Source organism: Muscardinus avellanarius (assembly GCF_963383645.1).
Source record: "Muscardinus avellanarius genome assembly, chromosome: 10".
Lineage (NCBI taxonomy): Eukaryota > Metazoa > Chordata > Mammalia > Rodentia > Gliridae > Muscardinus > Muscardinus avellanarius.
The window spans coordinates 18,278,714-18,296,876 of NC_137796.1; the positions used below are offsets into that span (position 1 = coordinate 18,278,714).

Below are 18,163 nucleotides of genomic sequence, written 5' to 3' on the forward strand. Positions count from 1 at the left end.
ATTTAAAAAACAATCCAAGTATAGTGAGGCATGCCTGTAATCCCAGCTACTTGGAGTCTGAGGCAATATAATCACAAGTTCAAAGCCAGCCTGGACAACTTAGTGAGACCCTGTTTCAAAATAAACGAGCAAGCCGGGCGTGGTGGCGAATGCCTGTAATCCCCACCCTTGGGAGGCTGAGACAGGAGGATCTCAAGTTTGAAGCCAGCCTCGCTAGTTTACGAGACCCTGTTTCCAAATAAAATATAAAATAGGTCTGGGAGTGTAGTCCAGAGGTAGAAGGGCTTCCATCTCCAGTACCACACACACACACACAAAAGCTAGCTCAGTGTTTACTTAGCATACACAAGGCCCTGGGTTCAACCTACAGTTCCACACACACATATACCTCCTCCCTCCCAAAAGAAAGAAAGAAAGAGAAAGAAAGAAGGAAGGAAAGAAAAGACAGACAGACAAAGAGAAAGAAGAGAATAAAATGGAGAGAGTGGTAATAGCAGTGCCTGGACAAGTCTCAGGGGGATAGCTTGGAATTGGGCTCTCTTTCTCATGCAGATTTTTGCCCTTCGAAAGCACCAGAAAGAACAAGAGCCTCTGCACACACCACACAATCTCATTCCACTGTTTCCAGAAGCCTTCTAGGAATGTTTTGATTCTACACTGCACACCTCTTCTCAAAGAACAAGCTTGTGGAGAACAGAGGCCAGAGGATCCCTTGCTATGAACTCAGTTTCTGCAGCTTCAGATCCTGTCAGGAGCTTGAACTGGGTCCCCTTCCAATGGGCCGTGACCCAGAGGAGGAGGGGACTGATTACAGAGTCTGAGGTAATAGTTCAGTAGAGGGAGGAGTGAGTGAGTCCGTCTGGCTGGAGGCTGAAATGAGCCCGAGGAGGAGGGAGAGTGAGCTGGCTCAGGTGACCCTCCCCCAACCAAGGGCAAACCACCACCTCACCCAGCCACTAGGGGCCAGGATAGGAGGGGCAGGCAGGCCTAGGAACACCCTCGGAACTCCCCTGTCCAACTCCATATGGTCCCCAAGCCAGCCAGTCCAGGAAAGTAGCAAGGGACTGTGCATTCCAGTAGAGCTCAGATCTCCACCAGATCCTTTGGGACCTGTTCGTAATGGAAAGCTCTGTGCTGTCACCGGGGAAATGAATGTTTGTAAGGAAAATGACTGAGTCTCCTGTGGTGGCCCTTGGTTAAGCCCATCCCATGCTGGGGATCAGTTTCTGGGGTCCCAGTGCCCCAGCCAAACAAGCCACAGCTGGGAGAAAGGAAGGAGCTTAGTGCAAATATAAATACCTTTAATGACAGCCGTGAACGCTCCGCAGAGCCCCGACACCCGTGCAGGGTTGGAGGCATGGGCGCTGCTACTTGACCCTCTAGCTAGGCCAGGGACCCCAGGAGGCTGGCGAGCATCAAAGCAGTGGCCAGCAGTGAGGGCACAGGGACCCAGGAGGGTGCAGGCGCTGTTGCCCTCAGTGTCTCCTGGTTGGTCTCTGGGCCAGTGCCACGCTCCCAGACGCGCACTGGGGCACCACACAGAGCATGCAAGTTATCCCGATGCGGGGCCCTGCGAGCTTCTTGCTGTAGAGACTCCCACACGGCAGCAGCCTCCTCTGGGCAGCCCGACAGGACCCGAGAGGCACAGGTGTGGAAATCATTCCAGGACCTGTTAAGGGAATGAGATTGGAGGGTTAAGTGGGGGTGAGGAAGGGGAAGGAAGTTCAGGCCCCGAGGGTAACAAGGATTAGGCCGTTCCTCCCACCTGCCCGCTGCCTCCCAGCTGCTGGTACCTGCAGACAGTCTCCAGTTCGCCTCCACGGCCCATTCCGTCCCCCAAACGAATGAGACACGCCGCGAAGCCCTGGTATATGGTGTCACAACGATTTGGGGCTTCTGTGGCTGCTGCTAAGGGAGGTACAAGAACTGGGGGGTGGGGATGATGAATGGTTGATAGGCTGAGCCAGGCTGTCCCCCAGCTCCTAGGGGCTTGTTTACCTGGGAGTGCTCTAGGGACATGACTCAGCTTGAAAAGGGTGCCCTAGGGAACCGAGGGGCATGTCTGGGGATCACCTGCTTTGACTCCTTTCAAGGCAGGACCCCACTGGGATGCATGTGAGGGGAGGGGGCTATTTGTCCCAGTCCTCCTTTGAGCTTCTGAGGCCCTGGGTGGGGTGAGGATGTTTAAGGTTGAAGGAGTCAGGTCGGGTAGAGTATGGGGGGGCACAGGCAATTGAGACAGTCTCTGGAACTTCCATGAGCTTTGTATGGCCCTCCCAACTCCTCCTCAAAGACAAGTATACCTCAGAAGTGGGCAGACTAGAAAGGGGTCAGGATCCAGGCCAGATCCACAGAGGATCTCAGGGATCCGAGGGCTAGAAGTCCTGTCAGAGATCATGGGTTTCTTTTATAGAAGAAAGACCGCGAAATTCCGAGGTCCTTCCCCCACAACTGAGCCTCCATTCGTGCCTCACTTTCCATCTGTGGTTTCAATGAAGGCATCACACACTTTCCTGGAGCCCTCACAATTCTTCTCCACCCTTGGCCAGGAAAACTGGGCCCCCAGCTCCTACACATGCCCTATACCCAGTCTGGTGAAAGATTAGCGAGAAAGGGTGCGGCCTGGGCCGGTCCAGGACGCCTGCACTCACCAAGTGGCAGCAACAGCAACAGCCTCAGGGTATGGGGCAGCCGCTGACAGGAGCGGTACCCGCAATAGCAGCAGCGGCAGCAGCGCATGGTCCCTGGCTGGGAGCCTAGTGCAGGAGCTCACAGCTTGGAGTGCAGCCCGTCGGCCCAGCCCCCGGAGGAAGGGACTGTGATTGGATGGGAGATGGGGGCGGGACCTGAAACCGACCGGTAGCCCCGCCTCCACTACACAGATTGGCAGAGGAGCAGGGAGGGACAACGGAGAACAGAACCACCCTGAAAGGCACAGGTTGGTGCAGGGCTGGTCCTGTGACCCTTACTTCTGAGTTGGAGGGGAGAACTGAGAAGGGAGGTGAGCAGACAAGAGTGGGTACCCAGAACCAGGGATGGGTTAACTTACACTTCCCCAAAGAGAAGAGTGGAGGCACTTATCAGCCATACCAAAGACACACCAAAACCATACACATACCATTTTATTCCAAAAGCATTTAATTGAATTTCTCAATGTTTTTCAAAAACAAAAAGATCCAAATGAGAGGTAAAAAGGAACATGGAAAATTCAACTCAAGTGGTGTCACAATCTTGGGGTCATGCTCCAGGCATAGCAGAACCCAAGAAGGCACAATACCTGCTATGGGCCCCACCTAACTTTGCAGGCTACCACAATCTGTAGACCACGGCCAGTGCAACCTGCCTCCCAGCCCCCAAACACCTGAGGTGGATGCCTGAGCAGGTAAACATCAGACATTACCCCACCTCGGCCCATGCCTGTCTGTTGGCCTTCAGTGCCACCCTTACCCCTGCCCAAGGCAGGCTTAGCTGCTAGGGGAGACTGGGGGTCACAAGGCCATGCAGCATTAGGCTGAGACGCCGGGCTGCTTTGCCAAGTGAGTTGTGCGGCTCAGCCTGCAGGAACTGGAAGAGTTTCTGGCGCACCTGGGCCATGACAGAGCCCATGTGGTCGCGAGTGATGGGGTCACTGTGGTCCAGGTGCATCACAGCCTCTTCCAGGTAGCTAGAAATGAGGGGAAAAACACAGGCTAAAGATGAATGCCAACAGATGGGAGTGCCCCCTAGTGGCACTGACGCCTAGAGGGATTGGTGGCAAGGGAAGTAGCCAAGTCTCAGATGGGTGAGGGTAGAGAGGACAGGGAGAAAATAAGGGAGTCAGGCAAGAGTGAGTGCCTCTGCTTTGAAACGCTCCCTACCTCCCGCTTATCTCCTGACTCCCACTCACCTGAGCTTGAGGTCAGTTCGAGTGCCAAGGTCAGATGCCAGCTGCTGGATGAGGGAAAGTAGCACGGGCTGGGAGAGTGGGCAGGGTGGCTGCCCAAAAACCTGGGCTGGGTCCACAGTTTCACACACATACAGCACCAGGTTCAGGTCAGCAGCTGTCAGTGCCTGGGGGCAGAACAGGGCAGCAGTATTTATAGCTAGTGTCAGGATGGAATGCCTGCTTGTCTGTGTATGACCTGAGGGAGGAAGACCACAGTGTGGGGTGCTGAGGGATCCAGAGGGGGATATCCAAGAACCCAGAGAGAATTTTAGAGCTGTACTGTTACCTAGAGAGTTAAGAGATCAGGCCAGGCATGTTGACTCATACTTGTAATCTCAATACTTGGGAGGCTGAGACAGGAGGATTACAGGTTTGTGGTCAGCTACTTAGTGAGGCCCTCTGCAACTCAGTGAGACTCTATTTCAAAATTAACAACAACAACAAAATAGGGCTGGGGATGTAGCTCGACGGTAGAATGTTCAACCCCTATTTCCATTAAAAAAAAAAAAAAGCCGGGCGTGGTGGCGCACGCTTGTAATCCCCGTGCTTGGGAGGCTGAGACAGGAGGATCACGCAGGTTCGAAGCCAGCCTCAGCTACTGAGTGAGGCTCTCAGCAACTTAGTGAGACCCTGTTTCCAAATAAAAATATAAAAAAATAGATCTAGGAGTAAAGCCCGGAGTTAGAAAGCCTCTGGGTTCCCCCAGTACCACCAAGAAGAAAAAAAAAAAAAAAGAAAAAAAAAGGGTGTATTCATTTCGAGTCACCCCCCCATGCCATGTTGGCATGGGGCTGTATTTCTATTTTCTGTATTTCTATCTTTCTAATAAATTTTTTTAAATCTTCAAAAATAAAATAAAATAAAATAGGAGACAGGCATGGTGGTGCATGTCTGTAATCTCAGTACTTGGGAGGCTGAGACAGGAGGATCACAGGTTCACAGCCAGCCTCAGCTATTTAGTGAGGCCCTCCGCAACTCAGCGAGACCTTGTTTCAAAATAAAGAATAAAATAGGGCTGGGGGTGTAGCTCAGAGGTAGAATTCCCCTAGTGTCAATCCCCAGCAACTCAAAAAAAAAAAAGTTTCCTGAGAAAGGTGGTAGTGAGACAAGGTGGGCTGAAGTTAAAAAAGGTCTGGGAAGAGAAAGTAACACAGGCAACTCTCTGGAGGCAAAAGAGAACCAAGAAGAGTCTGTAAGACAGCCCAGAACCTGGTGGGGAGTGTAATATATGTCGTGCAGGCCTTGTCAGGAGACACCTAATACTTCTTAGGGCTGAAAGCACTCCTACCTGCTGGAAGGCCTGATTGAGGTGGCCCTGCTGCAGCAGCTGCAGGATATGGGCTTGCTGGGCTTGGCAGTCGAGGTGGGCAGAGGGGACAGGTGTGCCAGCAGCTGAGCGCATGGCCTGCATGATGCTGGAGGTGACAGTAGCCTGCTGTTCCTTAAGTGCCACGCTCACCTCACCCTTAACAATGCGCTGTACCTGTGCTAAAATTGATTCCTGCAGGCTGCAAAGGAAAGTGAGGCGGTGGGTGGGCAGGAAGCCCAGTCTGGCCTATCTCAAACCCACCACCATGCTCCAGGTACCCCTTACACACCTGCCCACAGCCACATGCAGCTGGTGCTGCACCTCAGCCCGAACACTGCTAGATACAGTGGCTGCCATCTGCTCAGTGGCACTCTGCAGTGTGCTGACCAGGCCCCGAAGCTGGGCCAGCACAGGCTCTCTGGCCTCCTGCTCCCGTGCTTTCCGGCTCTTCATGTGGCTCTCTAGCTGCTGCAAGTCTGGGAGGTGACCACGGGGACTGTAAGAAGGATGGCAGATGAGAAGAGGACAGCCCCTCCTACCTAGGGTCATATGACCCCACTCACATTCTTGTGTGCCCAGCCGGAAGCTATCATTGATCTGCTGGAACATGGCCTGGCAGCTCTTCTCGAAGGCTGGCAGCACCACACTCTGGAAGGCTTCACGGTAGGCAGCCTGCATTGGCCCCTGTAATGTGTCTGCAGCTGCTCGGGCGATGGCATCTGTCAAGTTCTGAGGTAGAGGGAGGAATCAAATTGAAAGCCTGAGCACAACCTATCCTGCCTAGCCACCACCCCCACCTTGGGCCCAACAGCACCTTGGACTTGAGCATCTTGGAGATGTTCTCTTTCATGCTGCCCTCCACAGCTGTGAGCTTGGTAGCCACTGAGTTACTCAGCTGGCCTGCCACAGGCTCCAGACTCCTGGAGACACCTGGGATAGAGGAGGAAGAGAAGGATGGAATCAGGAGAAGCAGCCTCACAAGTACCCCTATTCCCACCTGGCCCACTTAAAAGATGTCACCATATAAAACTCACACGGAGGAACTGTTTTCTTGATCTCATCCCGTATGCTGCGCTCCAGCCGCCCAGCCACGGCTGAAGACAGTGCCTGGGACAGCTGTTGTGTCAACTGCTCCTGCAGCTGTCCACCCCGCTGCTGCCCCTCAGCCAGAGCGCGCTCCAGACGCCGCTCTGCATCGTAGCTAAGGAATAGGCCTAGAGCATACTCCACACCCCTTCTGAGACCAAGAATTCTGCCTCTGCCTCTATACCATGCGGTGCTACTACCCACAAGGATACGTTCCTCCTCGTGCCGGGTCTCAAGGGCACGTTCTACGTGGCCCGTGACAGTGCTCTGCAGGCCTTCGAGTTGGGTGCACAGACGCTGCAGCAGCTCCTCTTGGCTGTGTCGGAGCTCTGCCAGCTCTCTCTGTTGCTGCCATATTAGTGCTGGCCAGTCCTCAGGGGGCTCTGCCACCTGCTATAGTACTGACAGTCACATGATGCCTGACTCACCCATCTCTACCCACCAGACCAAGGAATGGCCCAAGCCCCTCCCACTCTCGCAGGGTAAAAAGGTACCTGATCACTTACCTGGTGCTCTGTGAGCCGGGATCCCACGGTTGAGTCCCTGTCATAGGCAAGAAGTACCTCAGGCTACATCACACAGTCTGGAGACCACCCCTTTACCTGGCCCATTCCAGAATCCCCCCTTACCCATCATCCTTCTTGCTTTTCCTCTTGAGCTTGGGTGAAGTCCGAGGGGATCCCTTGGTCTTCCAGTCCTTGGCAGGCAGTCGGGGAGTGGGAATTTTGGTGCCAAAGCTTCCTGAGGCAGAGGCAAGACTGGCCACCTCATCGTCATGATCACTATAGGAAGGGGAGAAGTAAAGTAAGCACCTGCCCACCTCCTAGCCATCCTTTGTGGAGAAACAGTATATGGTGGCCCACCTTTGCTCAGCACTGGTGTCCTGGCTATCATGTTGCTGTAGTAGATGGTAAGGTGGTCGATGGAAGGCCAGGCTTTTGTGCTTTTCCTGGAGGCCATTCCTGGGGCTGAGGGGACAGGTAGACTCAGAGATGGATGATTCTATCAGAGGTCCCTCCCACCAGTGCACTTTCCACATTTTAAGCTTCTCACCTCTCTGCAAGGGTGCTACAGGTCTCACGAGTAATGTCAGGGGCTGTAGGCCAGACTTGACTGTCAGGGGTGGCAGCCTCCTGGGTCAAGGCTGCCTCCAAGAGGGATGGGGTGCTATGCCGATCCACATCTCCAGGGCCTCCATCCAGGCCAAGCTGGGGACCAAGCTCTGGCCCTGGCCGGGGCCGTGGGGACAGTAGGTGTAGTGCTGAAGCAGCTGAGGCCATACTGTCTGGTTCAAGACCCTCAGGAGCAGAGGAGATAAAGCCACGGGACAGGGCCTCAGATGCGATCTCAGGGATGTCTTGGGACAGGGCAGTGGAAGCTGAAGAGATAACATCTGGGGAGCGGGTGCGACTGGGGGAAGCTTGGGGTAGCCCCAGAGGCTCCACTTCCTGCAGCTCCAGGGTCAATGCAGAGGAAGCAGTAGATACCTGAGGTGGGCAAAAGATGGGGCTTAAGTGACAGGAGGGGGTTAAGTGACAGGAGGTAGAGGGGCATGGAGACAAAGTGCATCAGTAGTGATGAGATGGGACAGCAGGGAAAAGATATGCATGTCAAAAACAAGGCCTCAAGCCGGGCGTGGTGGCACACGCTTGTAATCCCCGCACTTGGGAGGCTGAGACAGGAGGATCGCGCAGGTTTGAAGCCAGCCTCAGCTGGCTTAAGAGACCCTGTTTCCAAATAAAATATAAAATAGGTCTGGGAGTGTAGCCCGGAGGTAGAAAGCCCCTGGGTTCCATCCCCAGTACCACCAAAGAAAGAAAAAAAAAAAAAAACAAGGCCTCAGCTAGAGAGAGGAGGAAGGAATGGAAAGGCTGAAGAGATGCCCTCCAGGAAATATGGAAGGCTGAAATGACCTCTGGGAGATAAGGAGCACCTTAGGCACAGCAGGGTCAGCAGAAAACATACGTGGGAGGAGAGTGCCACCAACCTTCCTGGCAGTCATCCACCAGCTACCCAGCACCACACACATACACACACATGTGCACACACCTGCCCAGGCCCTTTGGAAGTCAATTTGTCAGTTGGGCCAGGAAGGAGGCTGGGCAGGAGACTGCGTGGGCTTGCTTGCAGGCTGCTACTGTTGCTCATTGTCAAACTGCCATCCAGCTGCAGCTTGGGGCTCAAGGTCAGCTCCTCTGGTGGCCTGGTGGGAGGAAGGCTGATGCATCAGCACAGAGCTTGGTATCACTTGGCACCAGCCCCTGCCATTCCCCAACTCCAATTTTTATCTTACCTGGGCAAGGAGGGGTCCACAGCTGAGACACTACTTACAGCAGACACAGCTGTAAGAGAGCTGCTACTGCTGCTGCTGCTGCTGCTGCCGCTACTGCTGCCGCTACTGCTCGGGGATGCAGTGATCTGGGGAGATATAAAGAATGAGCATGTGGCCTGTGCACAAGGCATGCCCAGGTGCCCCACTATGGGGTAGCTACCTGCTGCAGGGAGGCAGTGGGTGTCATGAAGGCATCGGGTGTCATCAACTTGGGCTTGGTCTCACTGCTCAAGCTGAGAAAGTCAGCGGGTGCAGGCAGCTCCACCATGCGGCGCAGGTCAGGCTGGGAGCCAGGAGTGGCTGACCCCAGGCTCTCAGAGCCCAGTTCAGGCCGAGACTCTCCAAAGGCTGTGGGGAAAGCTGCCACTTGAGTCCGATCTCAGACCCTGGTCAGTCCAACTTGTTTCCCTCTCACCCCTCCCTCACTCACCAAAGTCCTCATGGGCAGTGTGAGTGGAAAGCGGGGCCACCACATCAGGGTTCAGCTGTGGCTGAAAGCGGATCTGTACATCTTGCAGTGCCCTGCAGGAAGAGAAGAGAAGTGAGTGCTCAACAGGGCGAGGGTCAGCGGAGGAGGAAGGGACACAGGCAGGGCCCAGGGGGCCCTCACCAGATACTCACTTTGTATGTACACAAAAGAGCTTGATGAGCACACCAGCTGCAGACTCTATGGCACCAGCTCCGTGGGAACCCTCTGAAAGGACAGTGTAGATGATTAAGCTCCGCATAGGCTCTTGCCTCAGTATCCCCCACTTAACTTACCAATATACAGCCCTGACCCTGGGGAAGCTCACCAGCCCCCAGGCTGTCATTCTCCTCCTCAGCAGGCAGCACCTCAGTGTGCCGCAGCCGGCAGCGACTCACAACTTGGATGCCAAAGCTTAACACAGGGTGGGTGAGCAGGAACTCTGAGATAGAGCTAAAGTAGGCACGGCCCTCCTCCTGGTTCTGCAGCAGCTCCATCACATAGAGGACCTGCACAGATGGCACACTCTTACCTGAGCTCAGAGGCTGTGAGGCCTCCTCAGCTCCCTAAAGACAATGGCTCTGCCCAAGGTGCCCTCATAACAGCCTACCTTCCGTTGCACATCACTGAGAATCAGGTATTCTGCTGAGAGGTCCAAGCAAACCTTGAGGCTAGGGGGAACACTCACTGAGCTGAAGATATCTGGGGAGAAGCTAGGAAGCCAGGAAGCAGGTTTAAATGAGACTTAAGAATTCAAAGAAGCCATATCCCCACCCTGCCACCCCTATTTGATCTCCTAGCCCCTGCCTACCGAATGGTCTGTAGGCAGGTCCAGGACACTGTGCACCACATCTTCAGCTCCCGATTTTGGTCAGCGCCAGTAATGAGGAACCTCCAGAAAGGGACCCTGCAAAGCAACAAGGCACTAAGTGTTGGTGAGCCCCCAGGTGGGAGCTCATGGTCCAGCCCACCACCTGCTTGCCGGCCCACTCACTCACTCAGGGTCCTGTTTCTTATGGTTGTCACAGAACAGGAGGCAGGAAAGAGGCCGCCCATCATGAGGCTTCCACTCGTGCAGACACCTATAGGCAGACAGGTGAGGGGCCTGAGTGAGTGATCTGGTCCCCTTCTTGTGAATATCCTGGTCCCTCAGGCCTTGCCTTACCTTGGCTCATCCTGCCCCTCAATGTAGATCTGCCAGAACTTGACATAGCCATCATGACTTGCAGTAGCCAGGACAGTCCCATCAGGAGAGAGAGCTCCTTCACTTAGGCACTGGGAAGAACCCAAAGAGCTTTGCTACCTGACTAGAGGTGGAAATGAGCCTTTCCCAGATTAAGATGAAGCAAGCTGGGCTGACCCCCAGGGGACTCACAATTTGTATGACTGACTGAATGAATGGGGGCTACAGAGATCAAACCTGTAGGGTGCAACTAGGTCAAGAGTGTGTTCCACAGGCAAGGACCACTTTGTGCTCAGAGTCCCCAGAGGCAGAATGCCAGTTAAACTGCCTGGGTAGCTGTGGACATGGGGAACAGATGAGGGGATAAAGAAGAGAGAGGGCAGGAAGGCAGTCAGCTGCAGGCCTACCGTGCTGTGGCCTTTTACCACAATGAACCCCTGCTTGATTTGGCTGACATCCACAGGCCAGGTGCTGTGGCTGGAGCGAAGCATGTCCAGGTCCCACACCTCAGCCTGGAGAGACAAGGAGGCGAGCATTCAGCCCATGCACACAACAGGGCCGCTCTGTCACCTCCTGCACCACGCCTGGCCCCTCACCCGGTCTTCATGCAGCAAGGCCACTGTTGGGCTGCTCTCCTCGCAGCAGTCCTCGCTTTCCTCTGGGATGAAGGGGCACCAGATGATCCTTCGGAAGTGGTTCAGTGGTGTGCCCTCTGGCTGCTGAATATGGACTAAGATCTCTTCTCTGAGCAGGGTGTTAAGGGCTAGACAGATGAATGATGAAGGGTGTCGAGCAGCCCCAGCTCCACCCACTCTTCTTCAGGCCCCATGCCTGGGAATGGATACTGAATTTTGCCATTAATCAGAGCCAAGCGCCACACGAACAAGTTGCCTGCCTCATCCAGGCAGGCCAGCTGCGGAGAATTGAGGTGTGCAAAGGCCAGATCAGCCACGCTGCCTGTGAAGCCCTTGAGCAGGGTCCGCTCTGAAGTGCTGACACTGATCACGCGTACCATCGCTGAGCCGTTGTTGGCAGCTGGAATCAGAGCAGGGGGCCATGAGCAAGCATCCAGGCCTACGCAGCAGCACTAAAGCTGTCCTTGCCTGCCTCACTGCCACCACCATAATCTCAAGCTTGGTTTTTATCTGCCCAGGTGCCCCAGGCCTGGCAGAGATTAGGTAGGGTAGCTTGGACAAGTCTTCCATTGTATACCTTAGGTCTGAGTGGCCTAAGTAGCCCAACAGTAGATCTGATTCTCTGGGACTTCTAGCACAACACTTCCTCCTCCCCCCTACCCCTACTCACCCCGAATGGCATAGGCCAAGAAGGAGTTAGACACAGCAATCAGATTGCCATAGTAGTACTTCTGCTCCCAGTCATACTTGGCGACAGGCTGGATTTTCACCTGAGAAACCAGAGGGAAAAGATCAAAAAAGCTGAAGGCTTGAAGTAGTTTCCTCAGAGCCTAGGTAATCCCAACAACTCTGGGGATGGAGAGGACACAGGTGCAAGCCCAGCTATTCATGAAAATCTCCTGGGCCAGATTTCCACAAAGGCTTGGCAGACAATTCTGGCTCCCTGAAATAGAGGCACACTGTTAACGGGGTCCCCCTAGGAACTGACTGCACGAGGGAGAAAGGAATAGCTAGGCACCCCCACACACACACTATACATGCCACAGCATTCTGGAACCTACCTTGTTGCTCCCCCGTGCCTTGCTAGAAATGCTAGAGTCACTACTGGCCACGATTTCCACCTCCTTGGCCAAAATTCCAATGCAGGTAGAGCTGTCATCTCCAGAAAGGCAGCTGAGGGGAGGAGTGCACAAATCTCATCTCTTTTTTACCCAAAGGCTCAATGGCGGGGTTAGGAGGAGGAGAGCTCACAGCTACCTGGTGAAGATTTCTAGTTCTAGATGCACAGCTTTGCCTGGTTGACTCTTTCCAGACCCACAGCTCCTCTGGCTCACCCCCTCCTTGGAAATAAGCCTACTTCCATTCTATACCAGGCCCCAGGTCAAGCCCTTAGCATGTCCTCACCTCCCATCCTAGGATATTGGAGCTCAGTGTGGTTAAATGCTCTGCCCCAGGTCCTAGGGAGTTGGGGGGAGGGTGGCAGCAAAGGCTGCTGGCCCCTCTTGCCCCCTCACCTCATGCCTTCAGATGTCCCTCAAACACCATCAACATCATTGCCATCTTCAGATACTCACATGACCTGCTTTTCCTGCAGGCTAATTGGTGGCATGGTCCGTACACCAGTCTTGCTTGCTGCAGTACCATCACCTGAGCAGAGAGGGTCTGGGACCAGGAGACCATTGAGGTCCCCATTGTAGGCACTGGATGGCCGCTGGCTCTCTGCACTGGGGCCTGAAGACAGAGAACCACACTGACAAGGTTGTTTCACCTGACCATTAGCCTCTCTTCCTACAAAGCTTCCTTCCAGACCATGAGGTACTCTAGTAACACTTAACTGAGTAGGGCATCTCTATGGGGAGGCCTCTTAGTTCATCTTTCATTTTTTGTGGTATGGGGATTGAACCCAGAGGCATTCTACCTTTGAACTATACTCCCAGACTGATTTTATTTCTTATTTGAAAACAGAGTCTCGCTGGTTGACAAGTCTCACTACTCTCTGAGGCTGCTGTCCTTGAACCTGCGATTCCCGTCTCAGACTCCCTCCCAAGCTTTGGGATCATAAGTGTGCACTACCATGCCCGGCTCTTATTTCATCTTTCATTCCATAAACATTGATAAATGCCAGAACCAAGGATGAGCAGAAAGTTCTTATACCTGGGGGAGAGATACAAGTCATCAAAGTTCCTCTGATGAGACTTGAAGGTATAGCTCAGTGGTAGCCTGCCTATCTATAGCACGTGTGAGGCCCTAGGTTTGATCCCCAACACCACAAGAAAGAAAGAAAGAAAGAAAGAAAGAAAGAAAGAAAGAAAGAAAGAAAGAAAGAAAGAAAGAAAGAGGGTCTGAGGCTAGGTAATACTCAGGCCCGGGTCAGCAAAGAAAAACTCTGTATATTTAAGGGAGGCAAGCCAGGCATGGTGGCGCACACTTGTAATCCCAGTACTTGGGAGGCTGAGAAAGGAGGATCTGGGTTCGCGGCCAGCCTCAGCCACCTAGCAAGACACTCCCAACTTAGTGAGACCCTGTTTCAAAATGAAAATAAAAATCGAAGCTGGCCAGGTGTGGTGGTACATGTTTGTAATCCCAGCATTCGGGAGGCTGAGACAGAAGGATCTGGGTTTGCGAACAGCCTCAGCTATTCAGTGAAGCCCTTTGGGTTCCATAAAAAAAAAAAAAAAGAAAAGAATAGCTGGGCATGGTGGCACACACTTGTAATCCTAGCATTTGGGAGGCTGAGACAGGAGGATCGCAGTTTGTGGACAGCTTCAGCAACTACTTAATGAGGCCCTTTGCAAATCAGTAAGACCCTGTTTCAAAATAAAAAATAATCCAGGCGTGGTGACACATGATTGTAAAACCTGCACTTGGGAGGCTAAGACAGGAGGATCGCACAGGTTTAAAGCCCGCCTCAGATGCTTTGTGAGGCTCTCAGCAACTTAGTGAGACCCTGTTTCCAAATAAAGTATAAAATAGGTCTCAGAGGCTGGGCGTGGTGGTGCACGCTTGTAATCCCCGCACTTGGGAGGCAGAGAAAGGAGGATCGCGCAGGTTCGAAGCCAGCCTTGCTGGCTTAAGAGACCATTTCCAAATAAAATATTAAAAAAAAAATAATAGGTCTGGGAGTATAGCCCGGCGGTAGAAGGGTTCCATCCCTAGTACCACCAAAAAATTAAAATAAAATAAAATAGGTCTGAGAGTATAGCTCGGAGGTAGAAGGCCTCTGGGTCCCACCCCTAGTACCACCAAAAATAAATAATAATAATAATAATAATAATAATAATAATAAATAAAAAACAGGGCTGCAGGTGTAGCTCAGAAGTAGAATGCCCCTGGGTTTCATTCCCATTACCAATAAATAAGTAAGTAAATAAATAAATAAAATTGGGCTGGGAGTGTAGCTCGGAGGTAGAATGCCTTTGGGTTCAATCTCTAGCACCACACACACACACACAAGAAAAAAAAAGAAGTTATGCAGCTGAGTGGGGGGGGGGTGATACAGGAGGATTGCAGGTTCGAGGTCAGTGTCAACTACTCAGTGAGACCCCCTGTCTCAAAATATAGGATCAGAAATAGGGCTGGTAGTATAGCTTAGAGGTAGACTATATCTGGGTTCAATCCCAGTACCTAAAAAAAAAAAGGGAGGGAGGGAGAGAGAGAGAGAGAGAGAGAGAGAAAGAGAGAGAGAAAGAGAGAAAGAGAAGGCATGCTAGACATGGTGGCACCCTATGCTTGTAATCCCAGTACTTGGGAGGTTGAAAGAGGAGGATTGTAAGTCCGCAGCCACCCTTAGCAATTTACCAAGGCCCTCCATAAGTTAATAAAACCCTATTTCAAAATAAAACTATAAAATAGAGCTAAGGCTTGAGCCTAGAGGCATTCTACCTCTAGGTAGGCATTCTACCTCTAGGCTCAATCCTCAGTACCACACACACACAGAGAGAGGGCACCATCACAGTCACTGTAGTCACAACATACAAACATGGGAAGAATGGGGGGCAAGGCTGTAGAGGCCTTGGGTTTGATGCTGAAGTGCTCAGACGTTCTCTCTGGGCAATGACAGTCACACACATACACAGAAATTTTGAGGTGTTGGCAATCAACCCAGGGCTTTGCATATGCTAGGCAAGCACTCTACTACTGAAATATATGCTCTGCCCCACAAAAGTTTTTTTGTTTATTTTGGTGGTATAAGAGACTAGACCCAGAGGTGTCTACCTCTGAACTTATTTTGAGACACGGTCTCATTAGTTGCTGAGGGCCTCGATAAATTGCTAAATCTGTCTTCAAACTTAAGATCTTATCTCAGATTCCTAAGAACTAGGATTATGAGTATGCACAACTATGTCCAACTCCACAGAAGTTTTAAAGGAGAAGGCGACATGCCAATTCTAGCCAATGAGTGACTGCTCGAAGGCAGCATAAAGAATCGTTCAGAATCTGGGTGAGAAATACCAAGGCTTACACCAAAGTAGTGTCTGGATTTGGGCTCCTAAGGCATTAAAAGACACAAATATGTGCAAGTAAGAAAGAAAGGGCTCTAGCTGGGCATGGTGGTGCACCCTTGTAATCCCAGTACTTGGAAGGCTGAGACTGGAGAATCGCTGGTTTGCAAACAACCTCAGCTGCTTAGTGAGACCCTGTTTCAAAATAAGGGATAGGGCATGAATAGGGCGTGGTGGCGCACACTTGTAATCCCAGCATTTGGGAGGCTGAGATAGGAGGATCACAGTTCATAGACAGCCTCAGCTACTTAGGTCCTCCGCAACTTAGTGAGACCCTGTTTCAAAATAAAGAATAAAAAATAGGGCAGGGGGTGTAGCTCGGAGGTAGAATGCCCCTGGCTTCTATCCCCAGACCTGCAAAAAAATCAAATGCCCATCAATAAACCATGAAGTTATGAGAAAAGCCTCTAGGCCACTTCAATAGGGTTAGAGCCACCTTAACTGTCAAGGATAAGGTGACCACTCTACCTTCTAGCAGCCTGCCAAAAGGATAAACAAGCAGCAGGCCTAGGCCGTATATGATTGGTCACGCCAACCTCTACCAATCTCTCTGGAGTGAATCTGCTCAGAGAAATGATGGGCCTACCAGGCACAAGCCACATTCACGAGTAAAGGGAGCACATACTCCAGGTATGAGGCAAAGGGCCCAGTGATCTCAGACAGCAGATGGATTTTCTGAGTATGTGTTACCTAAATCCACCCGCAGTGAGTACCAATGCCTACTTTTCTATAAAGCAGCCAGTCTGGGCCTCTCAGCAGGTGTAAAAACAAGAAATAATTAAGGAGACATCAATATTCGGCTGTGGCCTCTGCAAAACTACACCACCATCATCAGCCACTCCTTCAACCACTACAACTTTTCATAGATCTCTTGATCTGCCCAGAAACTCTTTTGCCTTCACATATGTTATTTCCTCTCTGTAATACATGGCTTCTACATAGGTGCCTTTCCTAACACCCAAGCTCCTGTTCATATTATAAAACCTAGCTTCTCTGAGACCTCCACTATGCATCTCCAGCTCTCCAGTACCCCTCGCCCACAACCCATTCCCATCACAGTACCAAAACAATTCTCTTTTACAGTGACAGTATTTCAACACTGTTAGCTGTGTCCTGGGGGCTCCTGGCCCAGAAGAGCATTTCTGAGTTATCACTGGGAGCTCAAGTGAAATTTGAATCAATACGAACAAATCAGGATTGCAGATGTTTGAAACCTAATTCAATCAGGGCCGTGCAGTCTGTGATTTGCCTTCATCAAAGAACACAGAATTGGGGCTGGCCACCTTCCGCCAGAAAAATGAGTTTCAGAGCAACAGCAGGCCTGGTCTGCATTCCAGAAGTAAGAGCATGTTGCAGAGGGGGACCAGAAGCTCTTCAGCACACAGCTTGCTTAACTCTAGGCCCAGATCTCTGAACCATGGCGAAAGGATAGGGCCGCTGGGCCAGTCCCAGGAACACTAGTCTTTGCGGCCAGAAACCGAAGGGGGCCTGTAAGGATTCAGAAAAGTGGCTTCACCTTCAGCGAAAACGCTGAAGGACGAGGCAGAACCGTCTGGCGCCGGGATGGGGAGGGGTCACAGCCAGGGGTCTGAGCTATTCTCGAGGTACGCTCGGGATCTATGACGCGACCTGGTCCGCCCTCGCCAGCCGCGAGGGTCACGAGCGAGTCTTAAGAGACCTGCGGGGTTCTGGGGCGGCTCAGACCCACGCCGCCCGCCTGTCCGCCTGCCAAGGGCCAATCCCCGCTACCGCACTCACCCCCCGCAGGCCGGTCCAGTTTGAGGATGTCCCGCAGGTGCTGCGTGGCGTCCTCGATGTCGATGCTCGTGCAGGAGGCCATGGGCCCAGCCGCTGGCGCTCTGCCCGCACGGCGTTCGTTCGCTCCGTGGCCGCCGCGCACCGCCCAGCCTCGCCCAGCCTCTCCCAGGAAGACAGCGGGACGCTGGGGCACTACACTCAGTCCACCCGCAGATCGTAAACGGCCGCCGGTGCCGCGTCCCTGAGCCCCGCCAACCCCACCAACCGCCTCCACTTCCGGCCCCCACGAGCCTCTGCTCCCGGAACCTGAAAGGGCTGGAGAAGAAAGGTTCCGGGCTAGTGGTGAATGCCTTCCTTACCTGGACCAGTTCCCCTTCACAGCCCGGTCTGTGATTGTGGTGTCCGGAGGGGGAGGGGGAGGGAGTTCTAAAAATCTGAGGCAGAGCCAAAGTCCATGTACAGTGCCGGGCTGCCAAAGCCCTGTTCGTGCCAGGAGATCCTGCCCAGTTTCTGCCCACTCTATGATGATGAATTCTACAGTCCTAGGACTGGATTAACTTGGCCCCCAGGCTGGAGCTCCTCAGACACCCAGTGTACACTAAGTTGGTAGAAGCCTATATCCCTTTTGAGAAACGGGTTGGAATAACCCAAGGCCCCCGCGAGGTCTTAAGGCTCAGGAATCACTGGGGAGGGGAGATGTTCCCACCACAAAGGTCAGCCCTTGTTTTCTCCTGTTTCCCAGTATCCCCTTGTCCCGTCTGGCACCCTCCACTTAGGAAAAAAGAAAACATCATTTACAAACACCTCTTTATTGCAGACATTTCAGGCACAGGTACATGGAAGCTGTATTGCAGATTTTATACAGGGTGGTTTAAGAGGCAGCAGGCATCTACCTCCCCCCACCCCCACTCCCCCAATCACAGTAGCTTGAGATAAGTCCCACTGAAATCTGAGTATGCTGTCCCCT

The 18,163-nt window shown here is 52.6% G+C and overlaps 2 protein-coding genes across 9 annotated transcripts; both read right to left on the reverse strand.

Annotated features, from left to right (window-relative positions):
- Nucleotides 1–1,383: 1,383 nt before the first annotated feature.
- On the reverse strand, nt 1,384–2,811 carry NRN1L (neuritin 1 like; the record flags this gene model as incomplete). The annotated part of the gene is made up of 3 exons (XM_080704516.1): nt 2,652–2,811; nt 1,794–1,926; nt 1,384–1,669 (listed from the first exon to the last, which is right to left on the reverse strand). The coding sequence occupies exons 1-3, from the start codon at nt 2,737–2,739 to the stop codon at nt 1,384–1,386; spliced, it is 507 nt and encodes a 168-aa protein (XP_080560642.1). The 5' UTR covers nt 2,740–2,811.
- A 660-nt stretch (nt 2,812–3,471) lies between these two features.
- EDC4 (enhancer of mRNA decapping 4) lies at nt 3,472–17,278 on the reverse strand (the record flags this gene model as incomplete). 8 transcript variants are annotated; one of them, XM_080704487.1, is made up of 29 exons in its annotated part: nt 3,472–3,664; nt 3,887–4,050; nt 5,214–5,433; nt 5,524–5,710; nt 5,798–5,963; nt 6,049–6,164; nt 6,269–6,424; nt 6,533–6,710; nt 6,827–6,863; nt 6,950–7,102; nt 7,184–7,255; nt 7,374–7,807; nt 8,370–8,523; nt 8,614–8,738; nt 8,813–9,000; nt 9,083–9,174; nt 9,274–9,346; nt 9,447–9,627; nt 9,729–9,831; nt 9,930–10,025; nt 10,117–10,200; nt 10,284–10,393; nt 10,709–10,813; nt 10,898–11,045; nt 11,147–11,336; nt 11,607–11,706; nt 11,998–12,109; nt 12,511–12,667; nt 17,197–17,278. In XM_080704487.1, 29 exons carry the CDS (start codon nt 17,276–17,278, stop codon nt 3,472–3,474), a joined length of 4,176 nt encoding a protein of 1,391 aa, XP_080560613.1. The 8 variants fall into 8 exon arrangements, with proteins under 8 accessions (XP_080560613.1, XP_080560609.1, XP_080560611.1 ...); XM_080704483.1 differs by having other exon boundaries at nt 7,184–7,288; XM_080704485.1 differs by having other exon boundaries at nt 8,370–8,538.
- Between the last annotated feature and the right edge of the window lie 885 nt (nt 17,279–18,163).